The sequence below is a fragment of the Vulpes lagopus genome, chromosome 4 (genome assembly GCF_018345385.1).
Source record: "Vulpes lagopus strain Blue_001 chromosome 4, ASM1834538v1, whole genome shotgun sequence".
NCBI classification, from domain to species: domain Eukaryota; kingdom Metazoa; phylum Chordata; class Mammalia; order Carnivora; family Canidae; genus Vulpes; species Vulpes lagopus.
In genome coordinates this window covers 53770177-53792187 of record NC_054827.1, presented here as the reverse complement: position 1 = coordinate 53792187, position 22011 = coordinate 53770177, and the positions used below count along the sequence as shown (strand labels likewise).

At 38.2% G+C, this 22011-nt stretch overlaps 2 protein-coding genes and 1 pseudogene across 2 annotated transcripts in view; 2 read left to right on the top strand and 1 right to left on the bottom strand.

Moving 5' to 3' along the window:
* The window catches only part of LOC121488759 (olfactory receptor 6V1-like), a 263041-nt gene that overhangs the window by 70616 nt on the left and 170414 nt on the right, over window positions 1-22011 (top strand). The gene's annotated exons all lie outside the window — the stretch shown is intronic.
* On the bottom strand, window positions 1577-2593 carry TAS2R39 (taste 2 receptor member 39). The gene is given in 1 exon segment (XM_041751222.1): window positions 1577-2593. A coding segment is annotated over 1 exon segment (1017 nt).
* Window positions 7158-7776, top strand: LOC121488921 (annotated as a pseudogene).

The following is a 22011-nucleotide window of genomic DNA, read 5'->3' as shown; positions in this document are numbered from 1 at the left end:
TTGATGCTCTTTATCCAGCTGCCCATGACTATGTTTTGATAATTGCTGGCTTAATGTCTTCAGCCCCTGAGAATGTTTACAAAACAGGTTTACCAGTTTTCTTAGCATCCAGTATATTATTCAGAATCCATTGTTAAGGTACAAGGAAACATGCCATCATTTTGAATACCAAATACTTTTTTTTTTTTAAACAACAAAATCCTTGATAGAGATCAAATGACAGACAGTGATGTATGTCTCACACCTGGAATAGTCCTATTCCTTTCTGGAAGACTTTCATGGTTTCAACAGCAAGTCATATTTACTTGCTGGTAGATTTTAAGGATGGCACATATGAGGACTACTGGCCAGCACGGTTATGTCTTTGGCCCAGTTAGGACTCCCCTGAAGTGTCTAGGTTTACAGATTGTCCTATAGACTGGTTATGAAACCAAGGAGGGTAGTTCACCCTTTCTTCTCTCAGGATGGTGGCCCTTTGCACTCCAGGTCATGAGGAACGATGCAGTATGAAGTCCAGGACCCGCCCTGAATAGACTCAAGTGGTCTGTAGCACCTCTTTCTGGGATTAAGCATTTCAAAATTTCAAGGGCTTTTTTTTTTTAATTTTGCTCTTTTGCCTTTATTTATCTTGTCTTAGAAGTCCATGGACATTAAAGTTCAGAAAATGAGAACTTTTAAGAAGAGTCTCTGCATCTTAAAAAAGAGACAGTGCCTCTATTTCAGGGGGAATTTAATCTAATTCTTTGCAGATAGGAAGAGAAAGTAGGATAACTTTTATTTGGTGAATTTATCATAGATTAGCTTCTGGAGATTGGTGGTTCAACATTAGTTGCTACCCCCAATGTTGCTCCATTTAATAATGAATATGGTCATCTTAGATGCAAAATATTGCAAAATGTAACTGGTACGTATCTATTTTCTTGTACTCAAGTATAAGATAAATTGCCCCAAGTAAAATTGCGAAATAAAAGTATATACTTCATAAGCATTACTAAACTGTACTTGAGGAAGCAGCAATTAATATTTCCATCAGTTCATGAGATTACCTGGTCCTCATAATCACACACAGTGTTACCAAACTTTTTGATCTTTGCTAATCTGATAGGTAAAAAATTATATCTCAAAATACTCTTAATTTTCCTCTTGTTATAAGCCAGTATGAGCATCTTAAAAATTTTTGTTTTAGGTTTTAGAAAACAATCACCTTGAGAACTTAAAAGAATTGTCTAAGTTCCAACGCTGAAAATTCTGACTTAATTGATCTAGGGTCAGACTTGGACATTGGTATTCTCAAAAATCTCTCCCAGAGATCCCAATGTGTAGAATCACTGCTTTAGATGGAGCAAGGGGAAGTAGAAATAGAAGGCTCAATAAATATTATGTCAAACATCCCTCTGATTGTACCCATGAAGCAAAAGAGAGAGACAAAGATCAGGCTTCTGTATATAAAAAAAAATTATCAGGTAAGAGGATCAGATCAGGCTTGGGGAAGAAAGGAGGTGGGAGGAGAGGGGTCTAGGTGAGAAAAAGGTTGGGCTATTCTGGTTTGGCTATTCTGGTATTCTGTGGATGTCAGTCATGGAGTCTGCTCTTTTAGGTAAAAATGAACTTGAGGCTGAAGCCGCTTCCAGGCTCTTCTCAACCCAGGGTTGTCCTGAATCAGCAGAATGGAGTGACCAGCAGGGTAGGCAGCCATGATGAATTTGCACAAAATATTCCAGGAGCTGTTGATATCAAAGATGTTGGACATATAGAGAAATAGAGCAACTGAATTGAAAATATAGAGAATGAGAAAGTAGCTGGTCGCTCTGATGGCCCCTATGTGAGCCTCCATGCTGGGGTCCCTGCAGCCAGTGGCATTGCTTTCCATGTGTAGTGTGTGTCTCTTGAGAGAGATGATCAGCAGGGTGGCCGAAAGGATGAACGTGATCAGAGGAATGAAGAGTCCCAGGTTATAGAGAAGAACCAGGTTGACCACATTGGTCTTAGTCAAGTATTTTTTCTTAGTGGAGTTGGAAGAGGGGATAGAAGAATTGTTACAATACACAGTGTAGATGTCATTGGAGAGTAGCATACTGTAGCCCAAGGAAATAAACACTGAAAACCACAGAAGCCAGGGCATCAATCTGGAAATTCTCCACTTCAGCTTGAGAAAAAGGGGGTGGGAGAAATCAGCAATCTTCACGAAGTAGAAGAAACTGAGCCAAGCAGCAAACCAGAGGCTACAATGATTTAAGAACATGAAACTTACTTTGAATGTGTCATACATAACATCTTCATTATAAAAACGTGGGGATGTTGAGCTGAAGGTAATTTCTAGCATCGTGAAGCTTTGGAGAGCTATTCTGGATGCACTCAAGAAAAACAGGACTCTGCCACTTGTGGAAACTGTCTTATTTTTAATCCATTCAGCCACATTTATAGCCATGATGAACCCATTTGCAATGATACCAACGATGCATTCAGTGCCTACAATTGTTAAAATCAAGAGGATGCCAAATGGTGACAATTCATTTTCTGGGGGATTGCAGGTTTCCATCATCCTGAGTTGTTATCCCTCTTTGGTGTCTGGAGGGAGATGTCTCTCTAGCATTTGTTAGGCAGATCCTTGATAGCTCCCACTCTTCATGTCATAGGAGGAAGTTTTTGATGCATCATTTCCAAATTTACTCCATTTGTTTATCTCAGAATTCTTAGCTCTAAATCTGGAGATGCAAATGATGGAAGAATTTGCTTTCTAATTCTCTTCCATGTCCGTTTGGATTTGTTGGTATTAGTTTAGTTATGGGACCCAGGGGAGGACTTGAGTAGATGCTCCTTTATAAACCACTAATATGGCCTTGAGAACTGTGGCCTTTACTGCACCAGTTAAGTTGAACATCTACCCACCAAATCACCATTTAACTTAGTTTCACTTGTGACCGCAGAGAACTGATTGAAAATAATAAAAAATAATAATAGTAGTAGCAATAATAAAAATTCTAGAGATAGAGATATATAGTTCTGATTATGTGCTAGGCACTTTTCAAACACTCTCTATATATTAACACATTTAAGCTTCACAGCAACCCAATGAAGAGTATACTTTTTTTTTGAGATTACTTTTATTGGGGTATTGAGGTCGCTCAGCAGTTCAGTGTCTACCTTTGGCTCAGGTCATGCATGGTCCTGGGGTTCTGGGACAGAGCCCTGTTTCAGGCTCCTCACAGGGAGCCAACTTCTCCCTCAGCTTATGTCTCTGCTTCTCTCCCTGTGTCTCTCATGAATTAATAAATAAAATTTTTAAAAAAGACTGTACTTTTATTATCTACATTTTGTAAATGAGACAACTAAGGCCAAAGTCATACACCTAGAGAGAGACAGAGTTGAGATTCTAACCCAAGTCACCTGGTCCCAGAGTCCATGTTCTTCCCCATTGTTTATACTTCCTGGACCTGTGGATATTTTAGTGTGTGCCAAAGACTAAATTCAGGGTTGACTTGACTGTAACATTTTTTTCCCCTGATAATCTTTTATGATGTCTTTGCTATTTAAAGGAAGAATAATTGAGTAAAAAAAAATAAATAACCCAGCTCTCTGTTTGTGAGATTTTCTTTACTATTACACAGAACACTTCACTTCTGACACTTCTGGTCACCACATGTGTGGGTTCTTTATTGTATTTTTCCACACCAAGCCATTCTGTGACACCAGCTGGGTGTCCTACATTCTAACTCAATTCAGACCTTAACTACCTGGAGATAATATCGGATCCCATGGATTAAGGGATCAATCCTGATATAGGAAAGATGCTAGGTTTCTAAGCCAATGGACCAAGGAAGAATTCTTGAGACATCTTTGATGCAAAAAGGTGGTTTTACTAAAGCACAGGAACAGGATCTGTGGGCAGAAAGAGTTCACTAGGGTTATGAGGAGTGGTCTATTATATACTTTCAAGTTGGGAGGAGGTTGGGGATAGCCTAAGTCTCTAAGAAATTTTGGAAACAAGGTTTCCAGGATCTTGAGGGGGCTAGCCATTTTAAGGAAAAGGTCATTTATAACTGTCAAAACCTTAGTTATGAGACTCTTCAGACGTATATAGGTGAGTGATATGATTGGGGGATGATTGCCAACACATATCTTGAGGGGTAGAGATAAAGGAATTTTCCAAAGGAATTTTTATATGTTAAAATAGACTTACAAGGTCCTGGGGGTAGGGCTAAGATTAACTTTTGCCCTTAGCAAAGTCTCAACGTCAAGGCACTTGAGTTCCTAGAGGAAGGTCACTCTGCCTGTTTCAAGGACTTGTCAATGGGCTGTAAGTAGTAAGAATATTTAAATTCATTTAGTAAACAGTTCTTTTTTTTTTTAAGGTTGTATTTATTTATTCATGATCGACACAAAGAGAGAGAGAGAGAGAGAGAGAGAGAGAGGCATAGACACAGGCAGAGGGAGAAGCAGGCTCTATGGAGGGAGCCTGATGTGGGACTCGATCCGGGTCTCCAGGATCATGCCCTAGGCTGCAGGCGGTGCCAAACCGCTGCGCCACTGGGGCTGCCCTAAACAGTTCTTTAAAGATTCAAACATATCTAAAGCATGACTAATGAGAAGAAACAATGGGAGATAGTGTATATTGCCATGCTGAAGTATTTTTTGGTATCCAGTATGAGGTTCATCATACAAATTTTGTAGGCCAATTACTCTGCTTATATAAAAATATTTGCAAATCTTGTTACCTACAGCTTCTATTTTGATTGGTAAAGTAGCTCCACTTGTTTGAATGCTATTTGAATTATGACTTGTACCACAAACAATTCCAATTCTCTTTCTGTTTCACAGATTTCTTATTTTTTTTCAGATTTCTTATTTTAATGAGAATATATTTTTAAAAGATTTATTTATTTGAGAGACAGAGAGAGGAAAAAAAAGAGAAAGAGAGTAAGGTGGGGAGGAGCAGAGAGAGAGAAAGAGAGAGAGAGAATCCAAAGCAGATTCCCTGCTGGCCAAGAAGCCTGATGTGGGGCTTGATCCCAGACCCTGAGATCATGACCTGAGCCTAAATCAAGAGTTGATACCCCAACTGACTGAGCCACCCAGGTGCCCCAAGAATATTTGTTTTTAATGCAACATGGTACTCCACTAAAATTTGTGTTCATATTATGAACTACCAATTTTTATTCCCAATGTTAACCTTTTAAAATAAGTTTCAGTAGTACACATCATAATGTCAGCTACTTCATCTTCAAACAGAAAGAACTTCCAAAAGCTTTGCTTATAATTCATGAATTGTGGGAACACAATCTAATATTTGGATTAACTGATTTTTCTATTTGAAAGACTGATAAATATGACATAAATCTAAGGTCATATTACTGGGAATTTTCTTCTGCTAAGGGGCCCAACATGAATGCTTTCAATTCCTTTTTGGTATATGTACAAAAAACTTGAAAATGTAAATGTTAGCATTTTACTTCTTCCTTTCTGATTTGGATGCCTATTATTTATTGCCTGATTCCTATGGCTAGGACTTCTAGTACTTTGCTGAACAGAAGTGGTGAGAGTGGAGAATCTTTGTATTATTCCTGATCTTAGAGGAAAAACGTTCTATTTTTTACTGCTAAGTATGATGTTAGCTGTGGTTTGTCATTTATGGCCTTTGTTACGCAGAGATACATTCCATTTATATATAGTTTGTTTCTATCATTAAAAAGCGTCGTACTTGGTTAATTGCTTTTCTCTATCTATTTGATGATCACATTATTTTTCCCCTTCATTCTGTTAATATGGTATATCACAGTGATTGATTTGCTTATGTTGAATTATCTTTGCATCCCAGGGATAAGTCCATTTGTTTACAGTGAATGATTCTTTTAATATGGTGTTGAATTTGGTTTGCTAGTATTTTGTTGAGGATTTTTGTATCTATGTTTATCAGAAATACTGACCTATAGTTTTCTTTTCTTATAGTGTCTTTGTCTGGCTTTCCTAGACTAATGCATAGCCCCATAGTGTACCCTCCTCTTCAGTTTTTTGAAGAGTTTGAGAAGGATTTAGCATCAGTTCTTCTTTAGAATTTAGCAGTGAAACCATCAGGTCCTGGACTTTGTTGGGAGGTTTTTGATTACTTATCCAGTCTCCTTACATGTTATTAATATTGTTCAGATTTTATATTTCTTTATGATTCAGTCTTGATAGATTATATGGTTCTAGGAATTTATCCATTTTCTTCCAGTTTATTCATTTTGTTGGCACATACTTGTTCATGATAGTCTCTTAGGATTCTTTTTATTTCTGTGGTAAGAGTTGCAATATTTCCTCATTTATTTCTGATTTTATTGGATCTTCTCTCTTTTTTCTTAATCTAGCTAAAGGTATTTGACCAAAATTAAAGGACATGCTCTACTGAGAGATAAAAATGAAATGCACCTTCTACAGATGTACATTAATGTCATCTTTAGGTCTAATCTTTTAAAGTAACAAGTAACTTTTGAAGTAGATGCTGCTGCTCCTATAGCAGATTTAGGTCGAGGGTTTTCATGTGGAGTAGTGATAATATCATAACCTGCATAATAGATGGTAAATGACAACAAGCATATTCATCATCAATTTCCTTTTTAAAAATATTTTATTCATTCATTCATTCATTCATTCGAGGCACAGAGAGATAGAGAGAGAGAGGCATAGGCACAGGCAAAGGGAGAAGCAGACTCCATGCAGGGAGCCTGATGTGGGTCTGGATCCCGGGATTGCAGGATCATGCCCTGGGCCAAAGGTAGGCGCTAAACCGCTGAACCACCCAGGGACCCCCGATCATCAATTTTCTTAAATGAAAATTTAGTACTTAATTTTTTATTGCCAAACACTTATTTTTTTAACTCATCTATGACAAAAGGTTTATCATGAAAAAGTCAAAAAATAAAACAAATAAGTAGTTGTAGATTTACACCACATACAAATAGCGACAAATTATCATCAGGAACATTCAGACCACTCTTTACATGCTCTATGGCAGGGCTGCTCAGTCTCTGTTTTTTATACACGTTTCACCTAAGCTATAATTTCTTGCTTTCTTCATTGTTTTCACCAACTGGCAGCGTACAGGCTTCATGAATATCTCATGAGCTGTGCACTGCTAATGTGTACAGCTGGCAAGAACAGCAGTATTTTTGCTTTTTTACTACCATCTAAGGCTAGATGTCCCAAACCACTCACTAATGAGGGCACTTTGTTTTTGCAGTAAGTTCCCTGGATACTGTCCTTCAAAAGAGGTTATTAGTCCTGTTATTTCTGGGAAATGTAGGGTAAAGCCAGTTGGGTTTTAGTGCAGCATCTCATACAATTAGAGAAGACCTGGGCAGAAGTTGAAGTACAAAGTGAAAGTACCAAACCCATCCTGGTATGTTTTATTTATTTATTTTTTTTCATCCTGGTATGCTTTAATGCAACTAATTAAAAATTTTAAATATGGGATGTGCCAGAAGTTGCTTTCTAAGGTAGTATATGGTCTTTTTCAGATTCCATTATGGTATGCCGTGGCCAGGGCCAAAAAGTGCAGGTGATTTTTCAGCCCATCAACCGCAGCTAGAGATACTTGCAAAATAGATCTTAGATTCAAGTATGGCTTAATGAGCAAGTGAACATGCAGATAGAGGGCTATATCATTGGTTTTGATGAGTACATTAACCTATTAGATGACGCTGAAGAGATTCATTTTAAAACAAAGTCAAGAAAACAACTGGGTCAGATCATGCTAAAAGGAGATACTCCATTACCCTACTCCAAAGTGTCTCCAACTAGAAATGATCAATAAAGTGAGGAATTCTTGAGAAGGCCATGTAGTTTGTTTTTTCAGATGTCCTTTGTTGGGAGTGTAGTTCTAAAACATTTGTTCGTATTGTTTTGATTGCTTTTATGTTATTACCAGAAGACAATAAATGCTGTGGGATTGCTTTTATTTTAAAAACTTAAGTATGGGACAAATGATAAATTGTACAGGGTGCTGGAGCAAAAGGCACAAACTAATAGGCTCATAGAGCTCTTCTCTGGCTCTATTACCTTTTAATTTACAAATATTTTATTTATTGGGTCCCTTTCACAGTTTGCTAATTTTCTTTGCATCTTTTTTTTAAATAGACTATTCATTTTTATCTTTGCATCTTAAAAAACTTCAGCAAGCATATTTTTCTTTTGCAAGTTTCCTAATTGGTTACTTTTCCTATTTATTTTTCATCGTTTCATTCCTGCCTCTAAAAAATTTTGCCTCTTTTAAAGACTGTTCTATTAGTTTAATATTAGATTGGCATTATATTTCTTTTAAAAATTCTTTTTCTTGTGGCAAGAACACTTACCATGAGACCAGACTCTTAATAGATTTTAATATCCACAGTGCAATATTGTTGTTGACCATAGGTTCAGGTTGAACCACAGCACTCTGGAGCTTATTCATCTTGCTTACCTGAAACATTGTGCCTAATCATTAGTTTCTAATCTGCCTTCTTACAATTTGGCTTTGGAGTTTCACCTTGGACCAAGGATTCTGTCCTCTTTCCATGGTCACCCCTCCCTGTTTAGCTATTCTACAGTATGTCAGTCACCTTTTCCTGGTCCTCTGGCTTCCCAATCCAGAACTAGAATTCCTGTCCAGTGCTGATGTTGTTGGTATTGGGGGTACATTGGTGCCAAAGGTCATGTGTGACCTTTTCCAATGCGTAGATTTTGGGTAACTATTTAGCTCTTTGTTTTATGCAGTTTTCCTACAAAAGGAATTAAATTTCACCCCATTTCTGACCCTATCACATGACTAAAATTTCAATACTTTCTTTTGATTTTGTTGTTAGAGCTTATTAAAATATGACCTTAGCAAAAATGGCTATACCAAAAGAGACACATCACAATGTTTTGGATCTATTTTATGCCCCTGCTATCTGATAGGATCAATAGTATTCTTTTTCTTCCTGTCCTTTCTGTGAGAGTTGCTGTTGGTACTCTGGGCACATGTCCTCAGCAATCACGATTCTTAAACATCCTGGAAACTTCATCTTAGTTTATGTTCCTCCAGGGGCTGACTTTCAGACAAAGATTTGAATGAAGGTGTTTGTTAGCTTTTTTGGAAAGTTTGGGGAATGCAGGGGAGAGTGTGTATTGATATACACAGAGGAATGTAATAAATAAAGGGTACATTATTAAGCCAGTTGTCAGGTGGAAGACAAGCTTAATCCTGAGGGGAATCTCTGGCAGATTGTTAAAACATGTGACTCATGAGTATTACACTCCAGAGACATAAGAGCTCAGGTATATCCATGCCAATTTCCCTGTCATTGATTGAGGGTTGCTCCCTAGGGTTGTGGCGTTCCCATCCCCACCGAGCCCTTCCAACCTGCTATGTGTGTAGGCAGAGTGGTCTTCCATATATTTTTAAAGAAGCCCACCAGTACAGAGATACAGATTATGACATTATAATTTATAAGAAACATACATTTGCTCATTTCGATGACCAAAATACATTTCTAATGTATATTTGGTCTTCGTCCATCCATATTTTCTGGCTCACAGTTCCAAAACCATTAGAATTTCTTGTGATGAGAGTTATAAAGGTGTCTTTTACTAGGTTAATGAGGTGACTTTAGGAAAATCCAACTAAAGATGGGGACTGATTGCCAGAACTGAAACTTTGTGGTTAGGAGGTTGGAGCTTTTAGTTTTCCTCTTCCCTAACATCTCTAGGGAAGGGTAAGACACTGGAAGTTGAATCAGTCACTAAAGGCCAGTGATTTTTTTTTTATTCATGAGAGATACACACAGAGAGAAGCAGAGACTTAAGCAGAGGGAGAAGCAGACTCTAGGATCACAACCTGAGCCAAAAGCAGACCCTCAACCACTGAGCCAGCCAGATAGATGCCCATTAATGGCCAGTGTAATGAACCATGCTTATGTATGAAGCCTCCATAAAACCCCACAAGGACAGAGTTCAGAGATCTTCCAGGTTGGTGAACATGTAGAGGTGCTAGGAAAGAGGCATTCCTGGAGAGGGTATGGAAGCTCTGTGCCTCTTCTCACATACCTTGCCTTCCACATCTCTTGTCTGGATGTTCATCTGCATGCTTTATTGTGTGCTTTTTTAAATATACTGGAAAATATAAACAAAGTGTTTTCCTGAGTTCTGTAAGATGATCTCGCAAATTAATTGAACCTGAGAAGGGGGTCATGGGAATCTCTGACTTATAGCCAATTGGTTGGAAGTATAGGTGACAACCTGAATTTGTAATTGGCATCTGAAATGGGGTGGACAGCCTTGGGACTGTCACCTTAACCTGTGGGATCTGATACTATTTCTGGGTAGATAGTGTCAGAACTAAGTTGAATTGTAAGGCATCCAGCTAGTGTTACAGAAAATTTCTTGGTGTGGGAAACCCCCTCAGCCACCAACACACACACACGCACACACGCACACACACACACACGCATTTGGCAGTAGTGTAAAAGTAAAGAAGACACACAGGAGTGAAACCATAGTAGGGAAAATCTGGGTTTTTCCATATATAGGTGAAAAACTGAGGCTTTCCAACACACAGATAAGGTCAGGTGGGATTCAGAGCACACAGATATAGTAGGGTTTGAGGGATAAGGACAAGAAACTGACAGTAAATCTAAGGCTTCTTGCTGCAGATGCCTGCAACTCCATCCTTGGAGGATCTCTTGAAATGGCTGGGAATTAATGCTCTGGGAAAACAGCTATCAAGTAATAATGTAGGGGAGCCAATGGAAGAATAGCCCAACTCTTTGTCCTTCAAGAGGGATAACTTCAGAGATTCCAGAATACTTGGATTCTAATTATCCACAGTGGAAACCTGTCATTAGCTCACCCTGTACTTTCTTCTTTCTCTTGTGTCATTTCCTCACTGAAAGTGTGATTCCAAATTTGAATCAATCAACATGCTATAGAGCAACAAAGACTCCACTACAGGTATTAAGTGGAGTGGGGATAACACATGGCATACTGTAGCATCAAAATATTTAGACTTTAACGTTTGATAAGTTGAGATGGTGTATAGGTAGTGTTCGAATAATATGTGGATAAGAGTAATTATAAGGGTTGTGGCATTATCCAATGCCACATAGCTATTGGCTGTAGAAACAAACCCAGAAGAAATGACAAGGTCAGGCAGGTCAATGATCAACTCGAGATTGGTGTCAACATCAGAACGTCTTCAGTGCAGTTTAGATATCCTCTTCTCTTGCAATTTTCAGTACACTTAATGAAAATTGATTGTACTAAGAATCAGGCCTGAGATTTCATTGTAGTGGTAGCAGATTTAAAAAAGACTGGATTCACAACCCTAGCAAGATTCTTCTTGTAAAGTCAGGACCCGCACAAGGAATAAACAGATGCTGAGACTTGGGATAGAGAGATTTGTATAGATGTAAGTAAAAACATTGACCTCAAGATAACTCTGAACCTCTGAAGATTAGTAGGATTAGAGTTAGAAAAGTATGGTCCTGAAGTAAGAACCAGATGCCAGGTATAGTTTCAATATAGAAACCCCCACATGAGTATGGGCCCGGAGTGAGAAGAGGGACACTTCGTGCAAGGGTTGATGGTTTCTTGAGACATGGTGATTAAGCCCTTATTGGACTAGGTGACGTGCAATCAAGTATTTCCCGATAGTAAATAAAAGTTAAGTAGAATAAACAATTTATGTCTACATGTAAGTATATAATAATATGTACATGCTTATATGCATGGGGAAAACCAGTAATGCACGACGTACATGGGGGGAGGAAAGAAAATTTTTGGACATACTGACATAGCACAGTAGAGTTGTTGCAATATATGAATAGAGGAGGCTTTTTATCAGGGAATAGTTTAAGAATAATTTCAGCTTTGGGTGCTGATGGTGGAGCTGGTGCTTCTTCCTTGAGTCTTAGGGAGGATAATTAGTCTCCATTTTTGGTTTACAAGACCAAGGTAATTAATATACTACAAAGACTCTTCATTTTAGGAGATTGTTTTCGATAATACTGATAGCTGGTAGCGGGACTAGGAGGATAGCAAAGTATAGAATGGAGGCGATTTGGCCGATAATAATGAAGGGGTATTCTACTGGTTGCCCTCCGATCCATGTTAGTGTGAGTAGATCAGCTGTTAGTAATCAAAATAGGCACTGACTGAGAGGTTGGAATATTATTCCGCACCGTTTGGATGTGTGGAGTGAGGGGATAATTGCTAGAATTAGGATAGAGAACACTAAGGCAAGCACCCCTCCTAGCTTATTAGGGATAGATCGTAGGAGGACATAGGCAAATAGGAAATACCATTCAGGTTTAATGTGTGGGGGAGTGTTGGGAGGATTTGCAGGGATATAGTTGTCTGGGTCTCCTAGTAGGTCTGGTGAAAATAAAACTAGTGACATTAGTACTAGAGCTAGGAGTAAGGCCCCTAGGATGTCTTTAATTGTATAGTAAGGGTGGAATGGGATTTTGTCTGAGTCAGATATGATTCCTGAGGGGTTGTTGGATCCAGTTTCGTGCAGGACCAGGAGATGGACTATTGCTAGGACTGCGATAATGAATGGGAGGATGAAGTGGAATGCGAAGAATCATGTTAGGGTTGCTTTGTCAACCGAGAAACCACCCCAGATTCGTTCGACCAGGTTGGTCCCGATGTAGGGGATTGCTGAGAGTAGGTTTGTGATGACTGTTGCCCCTCAAAAAGATATCTGCCCTCATGATAGGATGTAACCTATGAATGCTGTGGCTATGGTTGCAAATAAGAGAATAATTCCAGGGGATCCCTGGGTGGCTTAGCAGTTTGGCGGCTGCCTTTGGCCCAGGGCGCGATCCTGGAGTCCTGGGATCGAGTCCCACATCAGGTTCCTGGCATGGAGCCTGCTTCTCCCTCCTCCTGTGTCTTTGCCTCTCTCTGTCTATCATAAATAAATAAATAAATCTTTAAAAGAAAAGAATAATTCCAATATTTCATGTTTCTATGAATATGTAGGAGCCGTAGTATAATCCTCATTCTACGTGTATAAATAGGCAGATAAAGAACATGGAGGCTCCGTTTGCATGTATATAACGGATAATTCAGCCATAATTGACGTCTCGACAGATGTGACTGACTGATGAAAAGGCTGTTGTTGATGTATCTGATGTGTAGTGTATGGCTAAAAATAAACCTGTTAGAATCCGTAGAATGAGACACACTCCTAGCAGGGATCCGAAGTTTCATCAAGCTGAGATGTTTGATGGTGCGGGAAGATCAACGAATGAGTTGTTCACAATTTTAGCTAGTGGGTGAGTTTTTCGAATGTTGGTCATTAATCTTCTTATAGTTGAAATACAACGATGATTTTTCATGTCATTGGTAATGGTTAAATTCCATGTAGGAATAATGATAACACATTGTATTTATTTTAAGTATTGTTTTTGTAATGAGTTTTGTAGGTTTTACTACAAAGCCCTCTCCTATTTATGGTGGGCTTGTATTATTAGTGGTGGGATTGGTTGTGCAATTGTGTTGAATTTTGGGGGATCTTTTTTAGGGCTGATAGTCTTTTTAATTTATTTGCGAGGTATGCTTGTAGTTTTTGGTTATACTACTGCTATGGCTACTGAACAGTACCCTGAGGTCTGAGTTTCTAATAAGGCCATATTGGCCGCTTTCATTACTGGCTTACTGTCTGAGTTATTAACTGCTTGCTATATCTTAAAGGATGATGGGGTTGAGGTGGTGTTGAAATTTAATGGGATGGGGGATTGAGTTATTTATGATACCGGGTATTCAGGGTTCTTTAGAGAGGAAGCTATGGGGATTGCGGCGTTATATAGTGATGGGACTTGATTAGTAATTGTCACTGGTTGGTCATTGTTAACTGGTGTATTAGTAATTATGGAGGTTACCCGTAGTAATTAAGGATTAGTAGGCTGAGGGCTATGGTAATTATAAAGGAGAGGAAATATAATTTAATTAGGCCTTTTTGGTTAGAAACTGAGGTGGAATATTTTATTTGAAAGTATGAGATTGATTTAGGTAGAATGTTTTCTAGTCAAATGGAGTCTAAGAGTATTGATGCTGATTTTTGACTTAGAGATAGATTTATCTTAGGTGTAAGGCAATGTATAATGACTGGATAATAGCCAAGAAGATTGGAAAACTTGAAGATATGTGATGGGTAGTTAAACTTAAGTCCTTGTATTGTGAGGTTTAGTTCTAGTGCCAGGATGAAACTTAAAATGGTCACTGCAAGGGCAGATAATTTTAGATAATGAGGCATAGTTATCTGTGGGATGGTGGTAGGTGTAATGCTGTGGGAAATAATATATCCTGCAAATACACTTCCAAGAAGGAGATGTTTAATAGAGTTGATTAGGAGTGGATTGTTCTCGTTGATAAGAATTAAGGGATTAAAGCGGGGTTGACCAGTAGTGCAAAGAATAAAATTGGAGTGCTGTAGGCGGCTGTTAGGGATGTGGCAACGAGAGTTATTAAGGGGGCTCAGGCGTTGGTATTCGACATGTTGGTGGTCTCGATGGTTAGGTCTTTGGAGTAAAATCCTTTAAGGAAGGGTATACCTGTAAGTGCGAGGCTCCCAATAATAAGGGAAGTTGTGGTAAATGGAAGAATTTTGAATAGTCCTCCTATTTTCGAATGTCTTGTTCGTCATTTAGGCTGTGAATAATTGATCCTGAACATATAAATAATATGGCTTTAAAGAATGCGTGGGTACAGATATGTAGAAATACCGAATAGGGTTGATTAATACCAGTTGTTACAATTATTAACCCTAGTTGGCTTGAAGTGGAGAAGGCTACGGTTTTTTTGATGTCGTTTTGTGTAAGGGCGCAGATTGCGGTGAATAGTGTTGTAATAGCTCCTAAGCATAGGGTAAGTGTTTGGATAGTTTGATTGTGTTCTATCAGGGGGTGAAAGCAGATGAGTAGAAATACCCCTGCTACAACTATTGTGCTGGAGTGGAGTAGGGCTGATACGGGGGTTGGACCTTCTGTGGCTGAGGCGAGTCATGGATGTAAGCCAAATTGGGTGGATTTACTGGTGGCTGCTAATAGCAGGCTAAATAGTGGTAGTTGAGGTTATTGTCAGTTGTTATGAAGATTTGCTGGAAGTCCCATGTGTTTAGGTTTAGTAGGAATCATGCTATTGCTATAATGAACCCTACGTCTCCAATGTGATTATAGAGGATTGCTTGTAGGGCGGCTGTATTTGCATCTGTTCGGCCATATCATCATCCAATGAGTAGAAAAGATATAATACCGACTCCTTCTCAGCCAGTAAATAGTTGGAATATATTGTTTGCGGTAACTAGAATTATTATGGTGATAAGAAATATAAGGAGGTATTTAAAAAATCGGTTGATGTAGGGTCTGAGTGTGTGTATCATATAGAGAATTCTATGATGTATCATGTGATGAAGAGTGCTACAGGTATGAAAATTATTGAGAAGTAGTCTAATTTAAAGCTTAGGTCTCATTCATTTGGGGAATATAAATAATAGTGAAAGGGAATAGAGGGGAAGGGAGAAGAAATGGGTAGGAAATATCAGAAAGGGAGACAGAACATGAAGACTCCTAACTCTGGGAAACGAACTAGGGGTGGTGGAAGGGGAGGAGGGCAGGGGGTGGGGGTGAATGGGTGATGGGCACTGAGGGGGGCACTTGTATGTTGGCAAATTGAACACCAATAAAAATAAATTTATTATTTAAAAAAAATAAAGCTTAGGGATAGTTTTATGGTTTGGATAGTTATTCAGTGTCAGTTTGAGATAATTATCTCTTGTCCTGAGTGAATGAATATTATTGTAGGGATCATGCTGATTATGAATGCATAGGAGGTAATTTTTTTTACGTAGTATGGATAAAGTTTATTCTTGTAAAGTTTAGTAGTGGTTAGGAAGACTGGTAGAGTAAGTATGATTAAAGGTGTAATTATGCAGGAAGCAAATGTATTTATTGCTTTTATTTAGAGTTGCACCAATTTTTTGGTTCCTAAGACCAACGGATTACTTCTATCCTATGATAGTTGAAAAAGCCATGCTTTTATGCATGGGGGCATGAGTTAGCAGTTCTTGCAATACTTTTTCAGTAGACAAAAAGGCTTGAGCTTTTATTATTAGATTCACAATCTAATATTTTTATTAAACTATGTCTACAGTAGATGGGCCCTAGAATGACTTTAGGATTAAGGGATAGGAGTAGTAATGGTAGTAGGTGCAGGGTTATCAGGGCGTTTTCTCATGTGAAGGATGGTTTGATATTTTTGATATGGTGAGTGTACTTGCCGCATTGTGTGGTAATTAGTATGTAGAGGGAATATAGGGCAGTGATGGTGATATTTACTCCTATTAGGATAATAGTAAGGTTGGACCATGAAAATGAGGCTATTACTACAAATAGCTCTCTGTTTAATCGTAGGGGGTAGAGCTAGATTTGTGAGGCTTGCTAATAGTCATCACGCTGCTATTAGAGGAAGGAGAGTTTGAAGTCCTCGTGTGAGAATTATAGTTCGGCTATGGATTCATTCATAGTTTGAGTTGGCCAAGCAAAATAGTATGGACGATGTTAGGCTGTGAGCAATTATTAAGGCTGTTGCTCCTATGTAACTTCAAGTGCTATATGGCTGACTGAGGAGTATGCAATTAGGGATTTTAGGTCTGTTTGGCATAGGCAAATAGAGCTTGTTATGATATGCCTCATAATGGTAATAGTATAAAAGGGTACGCTATAAAGTTGGTTAGAGGATTTAGTAAAGTTGTGACTCGTATTATACCATACCCACCTAATTTTAGAAGTATGGCTGCAAGTACTATGGAGCCGGTGGTGGGGGCCTCTATGTGTGCTTTTGGTAATCATAAGTGGAGTCCGTATAAAGGTATTTTTACCATAAAAGCTATTATGCATGATAATCATAAAAAGATGTTAGATCAAGAGTTTGGTAGAGGTTGAATTCAGTATTGGATCATGAGGAAGTTTAGGGAGCCTATGGTGTTTTGGATGTAGAGTAGTGCTACTAAGAGGGGTAAGGATACTATTAAAGTATAAAATAGGAAGTATAGTCCTGCGTTTAGTCGTTTGGTCTGATTTCCCCATCAGGTAATAATAATAAGGGTTGGAATTAGTGTGGCTTCAAACAGGATGTAAAAGAGGATTAGTTCTGTAGCAGTGAATGTTATGACTAGGAATAATTGAAGTGTAATTAGTATCTAGATGTATAGTTTTTTTCGGGTTAAGGGTTATTTTGACAGATGAAATTGGCTTGCTATTAGTATGAAAGGTAAGAGTCTTGTTGTGAGTGCTAGTAGGGGTGCTGATAGGGAGTCAGAGAAAAGTAGTAATGAGGAATTAAGGGTATTATCATTAGGTTGATTTAGATAGGACAGGCTGATTAAACTGATTAATAGATTATATTGTTTTGTTAATTCAGATTATATTAGGTTTTGATATTCATGCTATAAGTATTGGAATATAAGTATAAGTCATGGAATAAGTATTGTGGTAGGGATGATAACTTTTAGCATTGTAGAAGGTTCAGATTTTGTACATAATCAGTGCCATAGGTATTAGATACTATAACTAGTAAAGATAATCCTAACGCTGCTTTGCAGGCAGTGAATACTAGTAATACAATTGGTATCATACTGACTGATGTGAGGTGATTATTTAGGATGGTTACTGATATTATTACGAATAGTGGTAGTATCATGCCCTCTAAGCATAGTAGGGATGATATTAGATGGGATTGATAAATGAGTATGCCTAGTAGGGAGAGAATAAATGCCAGGAAGATGTTAATGTATACTATGGACATATGATAATTATGAGTTAAATCATAATTTAATGAGTCAAAATCATTTGTTTTAGTTTAAACTAATTATCATATTCAGTTCATTCCAGTCCTTTTTCGGTTCATTCGTAAGCTAGGCTTGCAGCTAGTAAAGAGATCAGTAGAAGTGCCATGATGAGTATTGTTGTTAGTTTGTTGGTTTGTGATGCTCAGGGAAGCAGGAGGAGCAGTGCAATTTCTAGGTCGAAAAGTAAGAATGTCATGGCCACTAGGAAAAATTTTATGGAAAAGGGTAGGTGTGCGGATCTCATAGGGTCAAAGCCACATTCATAGGGAGTTGCCTTGTCTGCATAGATATTTAGTTGAGAGAGTCAGAATGCAATTATTACAAGTAGGGATGCTAAGGATACATTGATTATTAGAGTTATTATATTTTTTACTTCTTTTCAGGGTTATCTGAAACTAACTGACTGGAAGTCAATTGTACTGATTATACTAAAGAAGTAAGATCCTCATCAGTAAATAGAGACATACAGGAATAATCAGACTACATCGACAAAGTGTCAGTATCATGCGGCGGCTTCAAATCCGAAGTGATGATTTGATGTGAAGTGATAATATAATTGCCGGAGAAAGCAGACAATAAGAAATGTAGAGCCAAGGATTATATGCAGTCCGTGGAACCCAGTTGCTATAAAGAAAGTGGAGCCATAGACTCCGTCAGAAATTGTAAAGGATGTCTCATAGTATTCAGAAGCTTGAAGGAGTGTAAAGTATACACCTAGGGAGATTGTAATAAATAGAGCTTGGAGCACGTGTTTGCAATTCCCTTCTGTAAAGGTGTGATGAGCTCAGCTAATGGAGACTCCAGAGGCCAGGAGAACGGAGGTATTGAGTAATGGGACTTCTAGTGGATTTAGGGGGATAATACCTGTGGATGGCCAGCAACCCCCGAGTTCGGGGGTTGGGGCTAGACTGGAGTGATAGAAAGCTCAGAAGAACCCTGCGAAGAATACTTCTGATACAATAAATAGGATTATTCCATAGTGTAATCCTTTTTGAACAATGGGCGTGTGATGCCCTTGGAATGTACTTTCTCGGATGACATCTCGTCATCATTGGTACATAGTTAATATGTTGGTTGTAAGTCCTAATGTAGTAGGGATATTGAGTTATAGTGGAATCACATAATGAGGCCTGAAGTTATGAGGAGGGCAGAGAGAGCTCCTGTTAGTGGTCATGGGCTTGGCTTAACTATATGGTAAGCGTGGGTTTGGTGGGTCATTAGGTGTTGTCATGTAAATATAGACTCACTAGTAGGGTAAATACATAAGCTGGAATTAGAGCAACAGCAAATTCAAGAATGGTAAGACTAAAATAATAGAAGTAATAAGAGCTGTGGCGATGCTAATATTTATTAAGGCAAGGGTAGCTCCTCTAATTAGATGAATTAACAAGTAGCCTGCAGTAATGTTAGCTGTTAGTCATATGGCTAGGGCCATAGGTAGAATGAATAGGCTAATAGTTTCGATGATTACTAGTATTGGGAAAAGGGGAAGGGGTGTTCCTTGAGGTAGGAAATGTGCTAGAGATGCTTTGGTTTTGTACCAGAAGCCAGTAATTACTGTTCCTGCTCATAAGGGGATTGCTATTCCTAGATTTATAGATAGTTGTGTTGTAGGTGTGAATGAATGAGGTAATTAATAGTCCAAGTAAATTAGTTGAGCCAATAAATAGGATGAGTGAGATCAGTATGAGAGCTCAGGTTCATCCTTTTTGGTTATGAATAGATAATATTTGTTTGGATGTTAACTGAATTAATCATTGCTGGTTGGAAATTAGGCGATTGTTAACTAGGTGGTTAGGTGAGGGAAATAAGATGCATGGGAATATAACAATTAGTATTATGGTAGGGAGTCCTATTATTGAGGGGTAATGAAAGAGGCAAATAGATTTTTGTTCATCTATTTTCTCAAGGAGTGAGTTGGTTAGTTGGCTTTATTGTTTTTCATCCTGGATTTTCTGGGTAATAGTGTTTTGAAATTTTTAATTGGAATATAATGAATAGAGTTAAAATTATGGAGAGAATTGTAATAAATCAGGTAGATGTGTCTAGTTGTGGCATTTCATTAAGGAGAGATTTAAACTCAGTCTTTAACTTAAAAGGTTAATGCTTTATAGCTTCTTAATGATTTAGACTGGTTTATATTATACTATTAGTGCAGATTGGGTTTCGAAGTATGATAGTGGGACTATTTCAAGAACAATAAGTATGAAGCTATGGTTGGATCCGCAGATTTTGGAGCATTGGCCATAGTATAGCCCTGGTCATATGGCTATTAGGGTAGTTTGGTTTAGTTGTCCTGGGATAGCATCAGTTTTTAGGCCTAGTGATGGCACAGCTCATGAGTGTAATACGTCTTCTGATGAGATAAGTATTCGGATAGTTATTTCTATTGGGAGAACAACTCGGTTGTCGACTTCTAATAATTGTAGTTCTCCTGGTTTTAGTTCTTGCGTAGGGATCATGTAGGAATCAAAGTTTAATAGTCTTCATAGTCAGTATATTCATAGCTTCAGTATCATTGGTGGCCTATCGTTTTTACAGTTAGGGATGGGTTGTTAATTTCGTCTATTATATAGAGAATTCGTAGAGAGGGTAATGTGATTAAGATTAAGATAATGTCTGGTAGAATGGATCACACTGTTTCCACTTCTTGTGCATTTATTGTGCTTGTGTGAGTTAATTTAGTAGTATTAGTTAAATAATGTAGAGAACTAGAGAGCTGATTAGAAATACAATTATTAATGTGTGGTCATGGAAATGAAGTAACTCCCCTATAATAGGGGACGTTGCGTCCTGAAGTCCGAGTTGAAAAGGGTACGCCATAGAGATATATAGGGATTTCACCTATAATTTGACTTTGACAAAGTCATGTAATGTTTTACTAACATCTCCTAATTGAGAAAGACATAATGGTTATGACATTGGCTTGAAACCAGTTTTAGGGGGTTCGATTCCTTCCTTTCTTCTTTTTGGATAACATATGTGGGTTCTTCAAATGTATGATATGGAGGGGGACATCCATGTAATCACTCGATATTAGTTGTGGGAAGTTCTACTATTGCAACTCTTCTCACTTAGATGCAAAAGCCTCTCAAATCATGAAGATTATTAGTATTACTGCTGTGAGTGAGATGAATGAGACTATGGAGGGCACAGTGTTTCAAGTAATGTAAGCATCTGGATAATCGGAGTAACGATGAGGTATTCCAGATAGTCCGAGGAAGTATTGAGGAAAAAAGGTTATATTAACCCCTACAAATATAATTGTAAAGTGGATTTTGGCTCAAGTGTCATTAAGAGTATATCCTGAAAATAGGGGGAATCAGTGAGCAAATCCGCCCATAATAGCAAATACTGCTCCGTTTGAGAGTACTTAGTGGAAGTGGGCTACTACATAATATGTGTCATGAAGTACAATGTCTAGGGATGAGTTGGCTAGAACAATACCTGTTAACCCACCTACTGTGAACAGGAAGATAAATCCTAGAGTCCATAGTATGGCAGGAGATCATTTGATATTTCCTCCATGAAGTGTTGCTAATCAGCTAAGTACTTTAACCCCTGTTGGGATGGCAATAATTATAGTAGCAGATGTAAAATATGCTTGTGTGTCTACATCTATTCCCACAGTAAATAGATGATGTGTTCAGACAATAAAGCCTAGAAACCCAATGGATATCATTGCTCAGACCATACCCATGTAACCAAGGGGCTCTTTTTTCCCTGAATAATACATAACGATATGGGAAATTATTCCAAATCCAGATAAAATTAGAATATAAACTTCAGGGTGCCTGAAAAATCAGAATAAGTGTTGGTATAGAATGGGGTCTCCCCCTCAAGCAGGATCGAAAAATGTTGTGTTTAGATTTCGGTCTGTCAGAAGTATTGTAATTCCAGCAGCTAATACAGGCAATGATAATAGCAATAGGACTGCTGTAATTAGTATGGACCATACAAACAAGGGAGTTTGGTATTGGGACATGGCTGGGGGTTTTATATTAATAATAGTAGTGATAAAATTAATTGCCCCAAGAATGGAGGAGACCCCTGCTAAATGCAAGGAAAAATTTGTTAGGTCTACTGATGCCCCTGCGTGGGCCAGGTTGCTGGCTAGTGGGGGGTAATACAGTTCACCCAGTTCCTGCGCCTGCTTCTACCATAGAAGA